The 18,173-nt window shown below is 46.5% G+C and overlaps 1 protein-coding gene across 2 annotated transcripts in view; it reads right to left on the bottom strand.

Moving 5' to 3' along the window:
- The window catches only part of WDR64 (WD repeat domain 64), an 82,274-nt gene that overhangs the window by 15,812 nt on the left and 48,289 nt on the right, over positions 1–18,173 (bottom strand). The window contains exons 27-29 of one of the 2 annotated variants that reach the window (XM_038761236.1): positions 17,313–17,423; positions 13,473–13,480; positions 2,976–3,140 (exon numbers count right to left, since the gene is read on the bottom strand). In XM_038761236.1, the coding sequence (XP_038617164.1) occupies positions 2,976–3,140; positions 13,473–13,480; positions 17,313–17,423 (284 nt within the window). Of the gene's footprint in view, positions 1–2,975; positions 3,141–13,472; positions 13,481–15,655; positions 15,797–17,312; positions 17,424–18,173 lie in introns of those variants that run through there. The other variant, XM_038761235.1, reaches the window with a different exon arrangement.

The raw sequence follows: 18,173 nt of genomic DNA, 5'->3' as shown, positions 1-18,173 counted from the left end.
AGAGAACACCCCCGACGGACACCACTCTGGAAATTCCAATCAATCAATCGATCAATCGCATTTATTGAGCGCTTACTGTGTGCAGAGCACTGGACTAAGCGCTTGGGAAGTCCAAGTTGGCAACATCTAGAGACGGTCCCCTACCCAACAGCGGGCTCACAGTTTAGACAGGGGAGACAGAACAAAACATATTAACAAAGTAAAATAAATAGAATAGATATGTACGTGGCTCCGTGGAAAGAGCACGGGCTTTGGAGTCGGAGGTCAGGGGTTCAAATCCCGGCTCCGCCACTTGTCGGCTGTGTGACTTTGGGCAAGTCACTTAACTTCTCTGGGCCTGTTACCTCATCTGTAACACGGGGATTAAGGCTGCGAGCCCCACGTGGGACAACCTGATCACTTTGTAACCTCCCCAGCGCTTAGAATAGTGCTTTGCACATAGTAAGTGCTTAATAAATGCCATCATTATTAAGTAAAATAAATACAGTAATAAATACGTACAAATATATATATACAGGTGCTGTGGGGAAGGGAAGGAGGTAAGGCGGGGGGAATGGGGAGGGGGAGAGGAAGGGCTCGATGTAATAGTTGGTACCTCCCACCACAGCGCTTAGTACAGCACCTGGCACACGGCAGGGTCCTTAACAAATATCACAATTATTATTATTAACTGCCCCTTCTCCTCCCTCCCCCGTCTCCCGCTGTCCCCTGCCCTCCGGGAAGCGGGCTGCTTGCCCACACGGGGGGCCCCTCCTCGGTCCCCCGGGAGTCTCCCAAGTGTGGCCCAAAGAAGGGGGGGATTCGGGAAGCCCAACTCTACTTCAAGTTGGAAATTCCCCCTCCCTCCCCACCACCCGGATGGGATCCAGTCGGGGGAATTGCTTCCTGTAATAATAATAATAAATAATAATGGCATTTATTAAGCGCTTACTAGGTACAAAGCACTGTTCTAAGCGCTGTGGAGTTTACAAGGTGATCAGGTTGTCCCATGGGGGGCTCACAGTCCTAATCCCCATTTTACAGATGGGGGAACTGAGGCACAGAGAAGTGAAGTGACCTGCCCAGAGTCACACAGCTGACAAGTGGCGGAGGCGGGATTTGAACCCATGACCTCTGACTCCAAAGCCCGGGCTCTTTCCACTGAGCCACGCTGCTTCTCCACCTTCCTGTCTTACGAGGCCTTGAGAAGCGGCGTGGTCTAGTGGATAGGGCCTGGACCCGGAACTCGGAAGGACCTGGGTTCTAATTCCGGCTCCGCCACTTGGCCGCCGTGTGACCTTGGGCAAGTCGCTTCTCTGGGCCTCAATCACCTTGTCCCGTAAAATGGGGGGTGAAAACTGGGAGTCCCACGTGGGCCAGAGACTGTGTCCAACCTTCTAGACTGTGAGCCCGCTGTTGGGGAGGAGCCGTCTCTATATGTTGCCAACTTCCCAAGCGCTTAGTACAGTGCTCTGCACACAGTAAGCGCTCAATAAATACGACTGAATGAATGAATCTGATTAGCTTGTATCGACCCAGCGCTTGGCACAGTGCCTGGCACATCATCATCATCATCAATTGGATTTATTGAGCGCTTACTGTGTGCAGAGCACTGTACTAAGCGCTTGGCAAGTACAAACTGGCAACATATAGAGACAGTCCCTACCCAACAGTGGGCTCACAGTCTAAAAGGGGGAGACAAAACCAAACATACTAACAAAATAAAATAGAATAGATATGTACAAGTAAAATAAATAAATAAATAGAGCAAAATAAATAGAGTGAAATAAATAAATAAATAGAGCAAAATAAATACATAAATAGAGTAAATAAGTGTATAAATGCACAAATAAATAAATAAATAAATAAATAAAGAGTAAGCACATCATCATCATCATCATCATCAATCGTATTTATTGAGCGCTTACTGTGTGCAGAGCACTGTACTGAGCGCTTGGGAAGTACAAATTGGCAACATTAGAGACAGTCCCTACCCAACAGTGGGCTCACAGTCTAAAAGGGGGAGACAAAACCAAACATACTAACAAAATAAAATAGAATAGATATGTACAAGTAAAATAAATAAATAAATAGAGCAAAATAAATAAATAAATAGAGTAAAATAGAGTAAATAAATGCATAAATAAATAAATAAATAAAGAGTAAGCACATCATCATCATCATCATCATCATCAATCGTATTTATTGAGCGCTTACTATGTGCAGAGCACTGTACTAAGCGCTTGGGAAGTACAAATTGGCAACATACAGAGACAGTCCCTACCCAACAGTGGGCTCACAGTCTAGAAGGGGGAGACAAAACCAAACATACTAACAAAATAAAATAGAATAGATATGTACAAGTAAAATAAATAAATAAATAGAGCAAAATAAATAAATAGAGTAAAATAAATAAATAAATAGAGTAAAATAAAGCAATAGAGTAAATAAATGCATAAATGCATAAATAAATAAATAAAGAGTAAGCACATCATCATCATCATCATCATCAATCGTATTTATTGAGCACTTGCTATGTGCAGAGCACTGTACTAAGCGCTTGGGAAGTACAAATTGGCAACATCTAGAGACAGTCCCTACCCAACAGTGGGCTCACAGTCTAAAAGGGGGAGACAAAACCAAACATACTAACAAAATAAAATAGAATAGATATGTACAAGTAAAATAAATAAATAAACAGAGCAGAATAAATAAATAAATAGAGTAAAATAAATGAATAGAGTAAAATAAATAAATAAATAAATAGAATAAGTAGATAAATAAATAAATAGAATAGATAAATAGATAAATAAATAAATATATGAATAAATAAATAGAGTAAGCACATAGTAAGCGCTTAACCAATACCAGTTAAAAAAAGGTTTTTACCCCGCACTTCCTTTCCCGCCTCCTTCCTCGTCCATCCTCTGAATGGTAGAAGGCGGTATTTATTGAGCACCCCCCTTCGCCCTGAGCCCAGGGTGACCCCGACTTACTGATCAGTAGGTTCGCCCTTTGCCAGCTTCTCGGCACAAGCGAAGGCTCCTTTGTGAAGCCAGCAGTACGTGTCCACGGCTACTGTCTGGCCCTTGTACTTCCTCACGTGGATGGGCTCCGAAGCATCTTTAAGAAACTGGAGCAAACCCTGGATCCCCATAATGCTTGTGCGGTCGGGAGGAGGGGGAAAAAAAAAGCAGAAAGAGCAAATCTCATCATCATCATCATCATCATCATCAATCGTATTTATTGAGCGCTTACTGCGTGCAGAGCACTGTACTAAGCGCTTGGGAAGTCCAAGTTGGCAACATATAGAGACGGTCCCTACCCAACTCTGTCAAATGGGGATGAAGACTGCGAGCCCCCCGCGGGACAACCTGCTCACCTTGTATCTCCCGCAGCGCTTAGAACAGTGCTTGGCACATAGTAAGCGCTTAACAAATACTGTCGTTGTTATTATCCATTCATTCATTCATTCAGTCGTCTTTATTGAGCGCTCACTGAGTGCAGAGCACTGGACTAAGTACAAATCGGCAACGGATAGATGATCCCTACCCAACAACGGGCTCACAGTCTAGAAGAGGGAGACGGACAACAAAACAATGGAGGCTTAGAAGCAGCGTGGCTCAGTGGCAAGAGCCCGGGCTTGGGAGTCCGAGGTCCTGGGTTCTAATCCCGCTTCCGCCACTTGTCAGCTGTGGGACTTTGGGCAACTCACTTCACTTCTCTGGGCCTCTGTTCCCTCACCTGGAAAATGGGGATTAAGACTGTGAGCCCCACGCGGGACAACCAGACTACCTTGCATCCATCCCAGGGCTTAGAACAGTGCTTGGCACACAGTAAGTGCTTAACAAATACCATTATTATTATTATCATTATTACCCTGTGTCCAACCTTCTAGACTGTGAGCCCGCTGTTGGGTAGGAGCCGTCTCTATATGTTGCCAGCTTCCCAAGCGCTTAGTACAGTGCTCTGCACACAGTAAGTGCTTAACAAATACCATTATTATTATTATCATTATTACCCTGTATCTCCCCTAGTGCTTAGAACAGTGCCTGGCACACAGTAAGTGCTTAACAAATACCATTATTATTATTATCATTATTACCCCGTATCTCCCCAGTGCTTAGAGCAGTACTTGGCACACAGTAAGTGCTTAGCAAATACCATCATTATTATTATTGTTATTATTATTATCCTGTATCTCCCCCAGTGCTTAGAACAGTGCTTGGCACACAGTAAGTGCTTAACAAACACCATTATTATTATTATCATTATTACCCTGTATCTCCCCAGTGCTTAGAGCAGTACTTGGCACACAGTAAGTGCTTAGCAAATACCATTATTATTATTGTTATTATTATTACCCTGTATCTCCCCCAGTGCTTAGAACAGTGCTTGGCACACAGCAAGTGCTTAACAAATACCATTATTATTATTATTATTATTACCCTGTATCTCCCCAGTGCTTAGAACAGTACTTGGCACACAGTAAGTGCTTAACAAATACCATTATTATTATTATCGTTATTACCCTGTATCTCCCCCAGTGCTTAGAACAGTGCTTGGCACACAGTAAGTGCTTAACACATGTCATTATTATTATTATTACTATTACCCTGTATCTCCCCCAGTGCTTAGAACAGTACTTGGCACACAGTAAGTGCTAAACAAATACCATTATTATTATTATTATTACCCTGTATCTCCCCCAGCACTTAGAACAGTGCTTGGCAAACAGTAAGTGCTTAACAAATACCATTATTATTATTATTATTACCCTGTATCTCCCCCAGTGCTTAGAACAGTGCTTGGCACACAGTAAGTGCTTAACAAATACCATTATTATTATTATTATTATCACCCTGTATCTCCCCCAGCACTTAGAACAGTGCTTGGCAAACAGTAAGCGCTTAACAAATACCATCATCATTATTATAGAGAAGCAGCATGACTCAGTGGAAAAAGCCCGGGCTTTGGAGTCAGAGGTCGTGGGTTCAAATTCCGGCTCGGCCACTTGTCAGCTGTGTGACTTTGGGCAAGTCACTTCACTTCTCTGGGCCTTAGTTCCCTCATCTGTAAAATGGGGATGAAGACTGTGAGCCCCCCGTGGGACAACCTGATCACCTTGCATCCTCCCCAGCGCTTAGAACAGTGCTTGGCATAGTAAGCGCTTAACAAATGCCATTATTATTATCTCATCTTTAAAATGGGGATGAAGACTGTGAGCCCCCCGTGGGACAACCTGATCACCTTGCATCCTCCCCAGCGCTTAGAACGGTGCTTGGCACGTAGTAAGCGCTTAATAAATGCCATTATTATTATTACTATTACCTCATCTGTAAAATGGGGATGAAGACTGTGAGCCCCCCGTGGCACAACCTGATCACCTTGCAACCTCCCCAGCGCTTAGAACAGTGCTTGGCACATAGTAAGCGCTTAACAAATGCCATTATTATTATTATTATTACCTCATCTGTAAAACGGGGATGAAGACTGTGAGCCCCCCGTGGGACAACCTGATCACCTTGCAACCTCCCCAGCGCTTAGAACAGTGCTTGGCACATAGTAAGCGCTTAATAAATGCCATCATGATGATCGTTATTATTCTAAAGCAAGACCATTATTATTGGTTGGAGGCAGCCCAGCGCTTAGCACAGTGGCTGGCACATGGTAGGGGCCAGACACAACCCCACCTTAGTCAGGGATCATCATCATCAATCGTATTTATTGAGCGCTTACTGTGTGCAGAGCACTGTACTAAGCGCTTGGGAAGTACAAATTGGTAACATATAGAGACAGTCCCTACCCAACAGTGGGCTCACAGTCTAAAAGGGGTGGGGGGGGTGAGGGGAGCCTCCTTGCTGGACGCCTCAAGCGAAGCAGCGTGACTCAGTGGAAAGAGCCCGGGCTTTGGAGCCAGAGGTCATGGGTTCAAATCCCGCCTCCGCCAACTGTCAGCTGGGTGACTTTGGGCAAGTCACTTCACTTCTCTGTTAGAGATTGTGAGCCCACTCTTTTAGACTGTGAGCCCACTGTTATCATCATCATCAATCGTATTTATTGAGCGCTTACTGTGCGCAGAGCACTGTACTAAGCGCTTGGGAAGTACAAGTTGGCAACACATAGAGACAGTCCCTACCCAACAGTGGGCTAGGGACTGTCTCTATATGTTGCCAACTTGTACTTCCCAATCAATCAATCAATCAATCAATCGTATTTATTGAGTGCTTACCGTGTGCACGGCACTGTACTAAGCGCTTGGGAAGTCCAAGTTGGCAACATCTAGAGACGGTCCCTACTCAACAGTGGGCTAGGGACTGTCTCTATATGTTGCCAACTTGTACTTCCCAATCAATCAATCAATCAATCGTATTTATTGAGCGCTTACCGTGTGCAGGGCACTGTACTAAGCGCTCGGGAAGGACAAGTTGGCAACATCTAGAGACGGTCCCTACCCAACAGTGGGCTCACAGTCTAAGAGGGGGAGACTGACAACAAAACCAACTTCCCAAGCGCTTAGTCCAGGGCTCTGCACACAGTAAGCGCTCAATAATAATAATAATAATAATTTTGGTATTTGTTAAGCGCTTACTATGTGCCAAGCACTGTTCTAAGCGCTGGGGGGGGGGGACACACAAGGTGAACAGGTTGTCCCACGTGGGGCTCACAATCTTAATCCCCATTTTACAGATGAGGTAACTGAGGCACAGTGAAGTGACTTGCCCAAAGTCACACAGCTGACAAATGGAACCCAATCAGTACGATTGATTGATTAATTGATTCTCTGGGCCTCAGTGACCTCATCTGTCAAATGGGGGTGAAGACTGTGAGCCCCCCGTGGGACAACCTGATCCCCTTGTAACCTCCCCAGCGCTTAGAACAGTGCTTTGCACATAGTAAGCGCTTAATAAATATTATTATTATTATTATTATTATTACCTGCTGGACGCCTCCAGGACTTACCTACTGGACGCTGGTGGTCGTGGAGGAGGCGCATGCGCAGCCGCCCCCCGCGGGCTCCCGCCCGGCGCCCTTTCAATTCGCGCGCGCTCGGCCGGGCGCCCCGCCCCTACCGGAGGCGACGTCACGGGACCCCCCCTAGGCCCCCGCCTATTGGATCCCCGCCCTCCCTACCCCACTTCCGGGGCGGGGCTATCCGCGAAGGGGCTGCCGGGAGTTGTAGTTTCTCCAGCCTGCGGGCCCTCTTCTCTTCGCAGCAGCCTTTAGGGCAGTGCTGGGCACACAGTATTCATTCATTCAGTCGTATCCAAGCGCTTAGTACAGTGCTCTGCACACAGTAAGCGCTCAATAAATACGATTGATTGATTTATTGAGCGCTAACTGTGTGCAGAGCATTGGACTAAGCGCTTGGGAAGAACAAGTCGGCAACATCATCATCATCAATCGTATTTATTGAGCGCTTACTATGTGCAGAGCACTGTACTAAGCGCTTGGGAAGAACAAGTTGGCAACATACAGAGACAGTCCCTACCCAACAGTGGGCTCACAGTCTAGGAGGGGGAGACAGACAACAAAACCAAACATGTTAACAAAATAAAATAAATAGAATAAATATGTACAAATAAAATAAAGTAATAAATCCGTACAACAGAATAAATGTGTACAAATAAAATAAAGTAATAAATCCGTACAAACATATATACATATATACAGGTGCTGTGGGGAGGGGAAGGAGGTAAGGCTGGGGGGATGGAGAGGGGGACGAGGGGGAGAGGAAAAAGGGGCTCAGTCTGGGCGTTTACTATGTGCAAAAAAACACTGTTCTAAGCACTGGGGGGGATACGAGGTGATCAGGTTGTCCTACGTGGGGCTCACAGTCTTCATCCCCATTTTACAGATAATAATAATAATAATTAAGCGCTTACTATGTGCAAAGCACTGTCCTAAGCGCTGGTGGGTTACAAGGTGATCAGGTTGTCCCACGTGGGGGTCACTGTCTTAATCCCCATTTTACAGATGAGATAATAATAATAATAATGATGATGGCATTGCCGATTGTCAGCTGTGTAACTTTGGGCAAGTCACTTCCTGGGCCTCAGTTCCCTCATCTGTACAATGGGGATTAAGCCCCCCGTGGGACAACCTGATCACCTTGTAACCTCCCCAGCGCTTAGAACAGTGCTTTGCACATAGTAAGCGCTTACTAAATACCATCATTATTATTATTATTATTACAATGTGCCAAGCACTGTTCTAAGCGCTGGGGTGGGAGGGATACAAGGCGATCAGATTGTCCCACAGGGGGCTCACAGTCTTCATCCCCATTTTACAGATAATAATAATAATAATAATAATGGCATTTATTAAGCACTTACTATGTGCAAAGCACTGTTCTAAGTGCTGAGGTGGTTACAAGGTGATCAGGTTGTCCCACAGAGGGCTTACAGTCTTAATCCCCATTTTCCAGATGAGGTCACTGAGGCACAAAAAAGTTAAGTGACTTGCCCAAAGTCACACAGCTGCTAAGTGTTCGACTTGGGATTCGAACCCATGATCTCTGACTCCCAAGCCCGGGCTCTTTCCACTGAGCCACACTGCTTCTCCCGGCTTAGAGAAGCAGCGTGGCTCAATGGAAAGTGCCCGGGCTTTGGAGTCAGAGGTCGTGGGTTCTAATGCCAACTCCAACTCTTAGCAGCTGTGCGATCTTGGGCAAGTCGGTTTGGGATTAGGTCGTGGGTTCTAATCCTACCTGTGGCATTTAGTCATTCATTCAATCGTATTTATTGAGGGCTTACTGTTTGCAGAGCACTGGACTAAGCACTTGGGAAGTACAAGTTGGCAACCTGTAGAGATGGTCCGTACCCAACAATGGGCAATAATGATGGCATTTGTCAAGCACTTACTATGTGCAAGGCACTGTTCTAAGCACTGGGGAGGATACACGGTGAACAGGTTGTCCCACGTGGGGCTCACAGTCTTAAACCCCATTTTACAGATGAGGGAACTGAGGCGCAGAGAAGTTAAGTGACTTGCCCAAAGTCTCAAAGCTGACAAGTAGCGGAGTCGGAATTAGAACCCATGACCTCTGACTCTCCAGCCCGGGCTCTTTCCACTGAGCCACGCTGCTTCCCATTTGTCTGCTGTGTGACCTTGGGCAAGTCACTTCACTTCTCTGGGCCTCAATTACCTCATCTGTAAAATGGGGATGAAGACTGGGAGCCCCACGTGGGACCACCTCATTACCTTGTGTCTAATACCCAGTGCTTAGAACAATGGTTGGCATATAGTAAGCGCTCAACAAATACCACCATTATTAGAGAAGCAGCCTGGCTTAGTGGAAAGAGCCCGGGCTTGGGCGTCAGAGGTCGTGGGTTCTAATCCCGCCTCTGCCACTTGTCAGCTAGGTGAGCTTGGGCAAGTCACTTCACTTCTCTGCGCCTCAGCTCCCTCATCTGTAAAATGGGGATAAAGACTGTGAGCCCCACGTGGGGCAACCTGATTACCTTGTATCTCCCCCAGTATTTATTTATTTTACTTGTACATATCTATTCTATTTATTTTATTTTGTTAGTATGTTTGGTTTTGTTCTCTGTCTCCCCCTTTTAGACTGTGAGCCCACTGTTGGGTAGGGACTGTCTCTAGATGTTGCCAACTTGTACTTCCCAAGCGCTTAGTACAGTGCTCTGCACACAGTAAGCGCTCAATAAATACGATTGATGATGATGATGATGCTTAGAACAGTGCTTTGCACACAGTAAGTGCTTAATAAATGCCATTATTATTATTATTCTCTGGGCCTCAGTTACCTCATCTGTGAAATGGGGATTAAAAATGTGAGCCCCACGCGGGACAACCTGATCACCTTGTATCCCCGGTTGCACTCAGAACAGTGCTTTGCACATAGTTTAAGTTGTGAGCTCCATATGGGTCATGTGGACACCTGCTTCGCTTGTATTTACCCTGTTGCTTAGTACAGTGTCTGCCACTGAGTAAGCGCTTTAACTAGTACCCGAATTACGATTAAAAATTTGAATTTTGATCATTGAACCCTCAGCCCCGAAGTGTCAGGACTGAAGCTGCCCTGTCCTTCTCTAGGACTCAATGACTTCATCCTCATGCAGAAACATTATAATACAATGGGCTTTCAGGCTTAGAACACCCAACTAATTGGACTTTACAAATCTCCTGGGAAGGGGGCTAAAGGTCCGTGTGGAAGATTAGTGGAAAGAGCCAGGGCTTGGGAGTCAGAGGTCATGGGCTGTGCGGCTTTAGGCAAGTCGCTTAACTTCTCTGGGCCTCATTTACCTCATCTGTAAAACGGGGATTAAGATTGTGAGCCCCACGTGGGACAACCTGATTACCCTGTATCTACCCCAGCACTTAGAACAGTGTTTGGCACGCAGTAAGCACTTAACAAATACCAACATTATTATTATTATTATGCAAGAGAGATTAGAAGTCTTGGTAGCTACCAGGAGAGCTGACTGAAAAAATCTGAGTTGTTTCCTGGACAAAACCAAATCAGGACTAAGCACAGAATGGTGACTTGAGAACCAGTCGATCGATTGATTTGTCACTAGGCTGTAAACCCCTTGAGGGCAAGGATCATGTCTATCAACGCTTGAACTCTCCCAAGCACTTAGTACAGTGCTCGGCACAAAGTAAGAGCTCAATAAGTACCATTGATTAATTCACTGAGAGTCTACTGAGTAATAGGCACTGTACTAAGCGCTTGGGATGTCATAACAGTAGCCCCACAGTCCTTGCCCTCTAGTAATCGATCAATCAATCGTATTTATTGAGCGCTTACTGTGTGCAGAGCACTGTACTAAGCGCTTGGGAAGTACAAGTTGGCAACATGTAGAGACAGTCCCTACCCAGCAGTGGGCTCACAGTCTAGAGGGGGGAGACAGAGAACAAAACCAAACATACTAACAAAATAAAATAAATAGAATAGATATGTACAAGATAAATAAATAAATAAATAAATAGAGTAATAAATATGCACAAACATATATACAGGTAACTAACAATTCTCTCGCTTCCTGCTCCCTCTTCTTCCCCTTCTCCTCTGGTGAAGAGAGTTTAGTACAGAGCTCTGCACACAGTAAGCACTCAATAAATGTACATATGTACATTATATACAGATCTGTAATGTATTCATATTAATGTCTCTCTCCCCTTCTAGGCTGTAAGCTCCTTGTGGGCAGGGAATGCGTCTGTTACATTGTACTCTCCCAAAATGGGAATTGCATCTGAAACAGACAACGCTTTGTTGTGGTGACCTCCTCATTAGAGATGTCAGAGGCCAGGAAGGTGAGCGTTATTTAAGGAATGGGTGGGAGGATTTGGGTTGGGAGTTCCTACAAGATAGGGGAATTCAGGAAGGATCCATCCCTGGGGAAGCTACAGAGTTACTCTTCCAAAAGAGGGAATGTCATTGCTTCATCTCTCTCTCCGCTTCCACCCCACCCTTTCTTTATCTCCGTCTGCCTCCTGAATATTTCACTGAACATTACTGAGTGGTGGGGAACCGGTTTCTTACATCACTGTTTACCTTGAGATTCAGTGCAAATAACATTGGGGATCCGCTCACAGTGGCATAAATCTCTGGAAGGACAGAAGTCTGGGAGAAGAGAAAATCAAACACCAAAGAAAGCGGTTCTCAAAATACCAGGAAGGTACTTCACTTTTTTTTCTCCATTATTCATGATGCAGTTCTTAATGCTGTGTTGTTTCTGCTGCTACCTTGAAAAGGAGAACGGATCTCCTAGTATCTGGTAACTGATGTCTATATCTGTAACATTTATTTTTGCTAACGTCCGTCTCCCCTTCTAGACCGTAAGTTTGTTGTGGGCAGGGAATGTGTCTGTTTTTGTTATATTGTACTCTCCCAATTGCTTAGTACAGTGCTCCTCCTCCTCCTCCTCATCAATCGTATTTATTGAGCGCTTACTGTGTGCAGAGCACTGTACTAAGCACTTGGGAAGTACAAATTGGCAACATATAGAGACAGTCCCTACCCAACAGTGGGCTCACAGTCTAAAATGGGGAGACAAAACCAAACATACTAACAAAATAAAATAAATAGAATAAATATGTACAAGTAAAATAAATAGAGTAATTAATATGTACAAACATATATACATATATACATACATACATATAAATACAACTAAGATCTGCATCTCAAGAGGGACACTACAGCCCCATGATCTCTCTATGGTTCAACATTTTGCATTTACTCTCTGCCCGGTCAATGACTTGTGTGGAGTTGCCAAGTGCCAGTTGTCCAGTGATGGCTGTTATCGACAAGTAGGGTGCAAAATAGGTTAATCGGTGTAAATCGGCCGCAGGGTTCTTGTACCCAGGTTGGTGACGCAGATAGGAAAAATGACTTGGAGACATGAGTTCAGACAGAGCAGTAAAGAAGAAAAGTGGCTACCTGCCCGTTCACCTCCCGGGAGAGGTACGGGTGACAAGCAGCCCCGATCCCAGCCCCTTCTTCCTCTTTTATTGGGTTTCAAATCCGAGCTACGCAAAGGATTCCTGAGAGTAGTGCCGTCCGTGAGGCCTTGGCATTCCTAGATCCCAAGTTAAAGTACAACCGTTTGTTTGTCATGGTTTGGTTAGTGTTAAAATCCCTGTTTACAAGATGTTATCAGGAGATAACGGTCAACACAGGATGGGGACATTCCAGACAGAGAGGGGCCACTTTGGTTAATGTTACTTTACAAACACTGGAGTGCTTTCGGTCTGCACAAAATAAAGGGTTACTGTTGGTATGCACAAGATGGAGTCAGTCTTGCCAAGTTTGCTGGTAGACAACAATAGCGTTTTCAGTCGTGGGTCTAAAAATAGGAATAGTCAGCCAAGGAGGGGACCTAGGAATAGGTTGATGGTTTGGCAGGTATGTGTAATTAGGGGTGATTTTTTCCTTGAGGACATTCTTCTGAAGAAAATCTCTCCTCACTCTCTCTCACGTTCTCTTTCTCACTCTCTCTCACTCTCTTTCTCTTTATTCAACACTTAACTATCTACCAAATACGGTGCTGAGCACCTGTATAGAATCAGAGTAGTCAGATGGGACCCGCGGGGATGTCCCACTTAGTCTAAGTAGGAGGGAGAACAGGGATTGAATCCCCATTTTTCAGACGAGGAAGCCCAGAGAAATGAAGTGACTTGTCCAAGGTCACACAGCAGGTGAATGGCAAAGCTGGGTTTAGAACGCAGACCTGCACTCTCTCAACTAGGCCATGCTTCTCTCCTCCTCCATGATGCACAGTCCTACTCCTTCTCTTCTGCTGAGACGTGCTCCGGATTGAAAAATCTGCTGGAATAGAAACGGGGCCCTTATCTTTACAGTAGCGGAGAGAGTGAGTCCCACGTCCCTAAACATTAAAAAATAATACAACCGGTAAGGCTTCTAAACAGAAAGCTCCCAAGAGAGTGTGATGGAAAAGTTACTCTGTCTCCCTGCCTGATGAGATTTCTTTCTTCTAGGGACATGGCCTGTTGTAATTTCCGGAGACTTACGTGGCTGCATTGGGCCGTCTCATGGTGGCTGGCTTCCTTCTTCCCAGAATGCGGCCCGGCCACCTTTGGCACCAACAACTTCGTCGAATACCGAGCCGGCGACATGAACCTGATTATCACCGTTCCTCACGGTGGTTCCCTCCGCCCCCCCGAAATCCCCGACAGAGTCAACGGATGCTGGGATTCGCGTCGAAACTCTTGCGTCTTCTCCCACGCCTGCCCTCCGGGAAGCGTTCCCGAGTCTAAAAGGTGTCCGGTTCGCACCAAGGCAGACAGCTATACCTTGGAGATCGCCCGGACTCTGGCCAAAGAGATCACCGGGCTTCTGGGAGGATACACCCCGCACCTCATCGTCAATCACCTCCATCGAATCAAGATGGACCCCAACCGGGAAATAGGAGAAGCCGCTTTCGGGAACGCCCAGGCCAAACAGGCCTGGAGAGAGTTCATGGCGTTCATCAAGACGGCCGAGTCCCCCATGGCCGGAGGTCTTCTGGTTGGACGTCCACGGACAGAGCCACCCGGAAAACTGGATTGAGTTAGGGTATGCCCTGAAAGACGACTCTCTCAACGACGGGAATTTCACGGCTTCGCAGTCTTCTCTGCGCCGCCTCTCCCTGCGGCTCAAGCGTGTCCCCTTCGAGGTTTTGCTCCGAGGAAACCGAAGCCTCGGCAAGTTCATCGAGGACGAGGACGGCCGATATTCTTGCGTCCCCTCTCCCGCGCGGCCCAGCCCCGGGACGGGCCGCTACTTCCGCGGAGGATACATCGTTCAGCAGCTGGGCTCGAAGAGCGGCGGGAAAGTGGACGCCGTTCAGGTCGAGCTGCCTCGCTGGCTGCGGGTGTCCCAGAGGGAGAGGCCGAGGGTGGGCGTAAATCTGGCCAAGGCCATCGTGCGCTTCTGGCGAATCAACTACTGCAGCCAAGGTGGACCCCAACTCTTAGGTTGCTGAATAATAATAATTATGGCATTTATTAAGCGCTTACTACGTGCAAAGCACTGTTCTAAGCGCTGGGGAGGTTACAAGGGATCAGGTTTCCCACAGGGGGCTCACAGTCTTAATCTCCATTTTACAGATGAGGTAACTGAGGCCCAGAGAAGTGAAGTGACTTGCTCAATGTCACACAGCTGACAATTGGCGGAGCCGAGATTTGAACCCATGACCTCTGGCTCCAAAGCCCGGGCTCTTTCCAAGGAGCCACGCTGCTTCTCTGTAAGAAGAGATGTGAGCGGGGAACGTGTCTGCTAGTTCCGTTGGATCAGACTCTCCCAAAAGCTTAGGGCAGGGGTCTGCACGTAATAATCATAATAATAATGATGGCATTTATTAAGCACTTACTATGTGCAAAGCACCGTTCTAAGCGCTGGGGAGGTTACAAGGTGATCAGGTTGTCCCACGGGGGGCTCACAGTCTTAACCCCCATTTTACAGATGAGGTAAGTGAGGCACAGAGAAGTTAAGTGACTTGCCCAAAGTCACACAGCTGACAAGTGGCAGAGCTGGGATTCGAACCCATGACCTCTGACTCCAAAGCCCGTGCTCTCTCCACTGAGCTACGCTGCTTCTCTGCTTACTTCTCAACATAGTAAGTGCTCAATAAATACCACTGATCGATCGGTCCGTATGGACTGTCAGTTTCTAGTACAGTGCTCTGCACATAGTAAGCGCTCAATAAATACGATTGATTGAGGGCAAGAAACAGCCTACCGGTCTACCAGTTCTGTTGCATTGCATTCTCCCAAGCGCTTAGGGCAGTGCTCTGCATCCGGTAAGCGCTCAATAAATATCACTGATCAGTTGATTGATCGATCTAGAGCATCAGTTCCTTGAAGGCGAGAAGCAGTGTGGCTTAGCGGATAGAGCACGGGCCTGGAAATCAGAAGGACCTGGGCTCTAATCCCGGCTGCTGCGTGACTTGGGGCAAGTTGCTTCACTTCTCTGGGCCTCAGTTCCCCCTTCTGTAAAATGGGGATAAAGAGTGTGAGCCCCTTTTGGGACTTGTACCTGCCTGTTTCTGCCCCAGCGCTTAGAACGGTGCTTGGCACGTAGTAAGCGCTTGACAAAAACCGTCATTATTAGCGTTAGTTCGGCTTCAGCCCCCGTCCCCCAAAATGATGCTGGGATGCCCAGAGGAGCCTAAGGAAGTTGGCGGTACAGACATCACTCCCCAACGTTTTGACCACGGCTCAGGTTTAATACTTAATCGGGTAGCAGCAACTTCTAATTTTTCTCTTCGGGGTTTGCAGCGGGTGGAAAGAAGGCTGAAGCCAGATTGACCGCAGGGGTCAGATTTTTTTTCAAGCTTTTTCTACGTTGTACCTGCAAAATAAAGAACCCGGCGTGAGTCTCCCGTAAGCGACTGGAATCTCAGTCCCCAGATCGTCCACCCCTTAAGGGCCTATACTCTGTCCTTAAGAATAATAATAATAATAATAATGACGGCATTTATTAAGCGCTTACTATGTGCAAATCACTGTTCTAAGCGCCGGGGAGTTTACAAGGTGATCAGGTTGTCCCACAGGGTGATCACAGTCTTAATCCCCATTTTACAGATGAGGGAACTGAGGCCCAGAGAAGTGAAGTGACTTGCCCATAGTCACCCGGCTGAGAAGTGGCGGAGCCGGGATTTGAACCGATGACCTCTGACTCCAAAGCCCGGGCTCTTTCCACTGAGCCACGCTGCTTCCTTTCGATCGATCGATCGAACGTATTTATCGAGTGCTTACCGGGTGCAGGATACTGTACTGAGCGCTCGGGAGATAACACTGTAACAGTAGACAGACCCATTCCCAGCCCGTGACGAGCTCGGGGAAAACGTTAGACCCAGGAAATTAGTTTGTGATTTGAATGAGGAGGGGAAATGGAAGGTTTTCTCTGTTCCCCGCTCTAAACTGTAAGCTCACTATGAGGAGGGAACGTGTCTGCTAATTCTGTTGGATTGAAGTCTCCCAAGCGCTTAGTACAGTGCTCTGCACATAGTAAGCGCTCAATAAATACGATTGAATGATTGAATAAACATTTTGATTGATTGATAACTGAACTGCCGACTTCCAGGACTCCCATCAGCCTCCACTCCATCATCATCAATCGTATTTATTGAGCGCTTACTGTGTGCAGAGCACTGTACTAAGCGCTTGGGAAGTACAAGTTGGCAACGTATAGAGACAGTCCCTACCCAACAGTGGGCTCACAGTCTAAAAGTCTTTTTCACTCCAGGCAGAGAAGGGCTCAAGCAGTGACTGCACAAGTCTGTCTTAAGTCCCCCGATCCTTAATGTTCATTCGTTCAGTCGTGTTTATTAAGCACTTACTGTGTGCAGAGCACTGTACTAAGCGCTTGGGAAAGTACAATACCACAATAAACGGTGACATTCCCTGCCCACAACAAGCTCACAGTCTAGAGCCGGGGAGGCGGACATCGATACAAAATCAATAAAATTACAGATATAAAAGAAATATAAACGAAAGATACCCCCGGAGCCACCCTCCCGGACACCGAGAAGCAGCGTGGCTCAATGGAAAGAGCCCGGGTTTGGGAGTCAGAGGTCATGAGTTCAAATCCCGGCTCCGCCAATTGTCAGCTGTGTGACTTTGGGCATGTCACTTCACTTCTCTGGGCCTCAGTTCCCTCATCTGCAAAATGGGGATTAAGACTGTGAGCCCCACATGGGACAACCTGATCACCTTGTACCCTCCCCAGCGCTTAGAACAGTGTGTTGCACATAGTAAGTGCTTAACAAATGTCATTGTTATTATTATTATTATTGTGAAGAGGTGGGGGATGCAGATGCGGAAGGAAGGGGGGAAGGACGGAGATTCCAGAGTGGAGAACCTACCAGGTTTGGGAAGCGGGCGCCCTTCTTCTTCACTTGGAGGTTCTCACTGGAGTCTTTCTGCGTGTCGGCTCCGATCAGGGGCAGGTGCCTCAGGCTAATGGGACTCTGGATCTGGAACCCAAGAGAAGCGCCCAAGCAATGTCTCCCTGACCATCTTGGACATGTTCCCCCCCCGCCCCCAACTTCTCCTCCGCCACCACATCCCAGGGCTAGCCAGCTTTCGCCTCTCATTCATTCAATCGTATTTATTGAGCTCTCACTGTGTGCAGAGCTCTGGCTCAGTGGAAAGAGCACGGGCTTTGGAGTCAAAGATCGCAGGTTCGAATCCTGGCTCCACCATATGTCTGCTGTGTGACCTTAGGTAAATCACTTAACTTCTCTGAGCCTCAGTTACCTCATCTGTAAAATGGGGATTAAGACTGTGAGCCCCACATGGGACAACCTCATTACCTTGTTTCCCCTCCCCAGCGCTCAGAACAGTGCTTTGCACATAGTAAGCACTTAACAAATGCCATTATTATTATTATTATTATTACTAGGCGCTTGGGAGAGTAGGCTATAACAATAAACAGACGCATTCTTGCCCACAACGAGTTTACGGTCTCTCGCTGCTTCGCTGCTTGAGCTGGGAGCCGTCTTATCTTTAATGAACCCGAAGGGTTGAGAGAGGAAAGAGGGAATAAATCTATTACAGGAGGCTTTAATATATATAATATATAATATTATTATATATTATATTATATAATATGATATATTATATTATATATTAACAATATTATATATCATTTTTATATATGTTAATCTGACAGCAATTACCCCTGAAGAACTGAGAGACAGTGGAGTCTCTCAGCCTCATACAGA

Source organism: Tachyglossus aculeatus, chromosome 19, assembly GCF_015852505.1.
Source record: "Tachyglossus aculeatus isolate mTacAcu1 chromosome 19, mTacAcu1.pri, whole genome shotgun sequence".
Lineage (NCBI taxonomy): Eukaryota > Metazoa > Chordata > Mammalia > Monotremata > Tachyglossidae > Tachyglossus > Tachyglossus aculeatus.
Note: the sequence above shows the minus strand (reverse complement) of the source record. Positions and strands in the feature narration are given on the sequence as shown.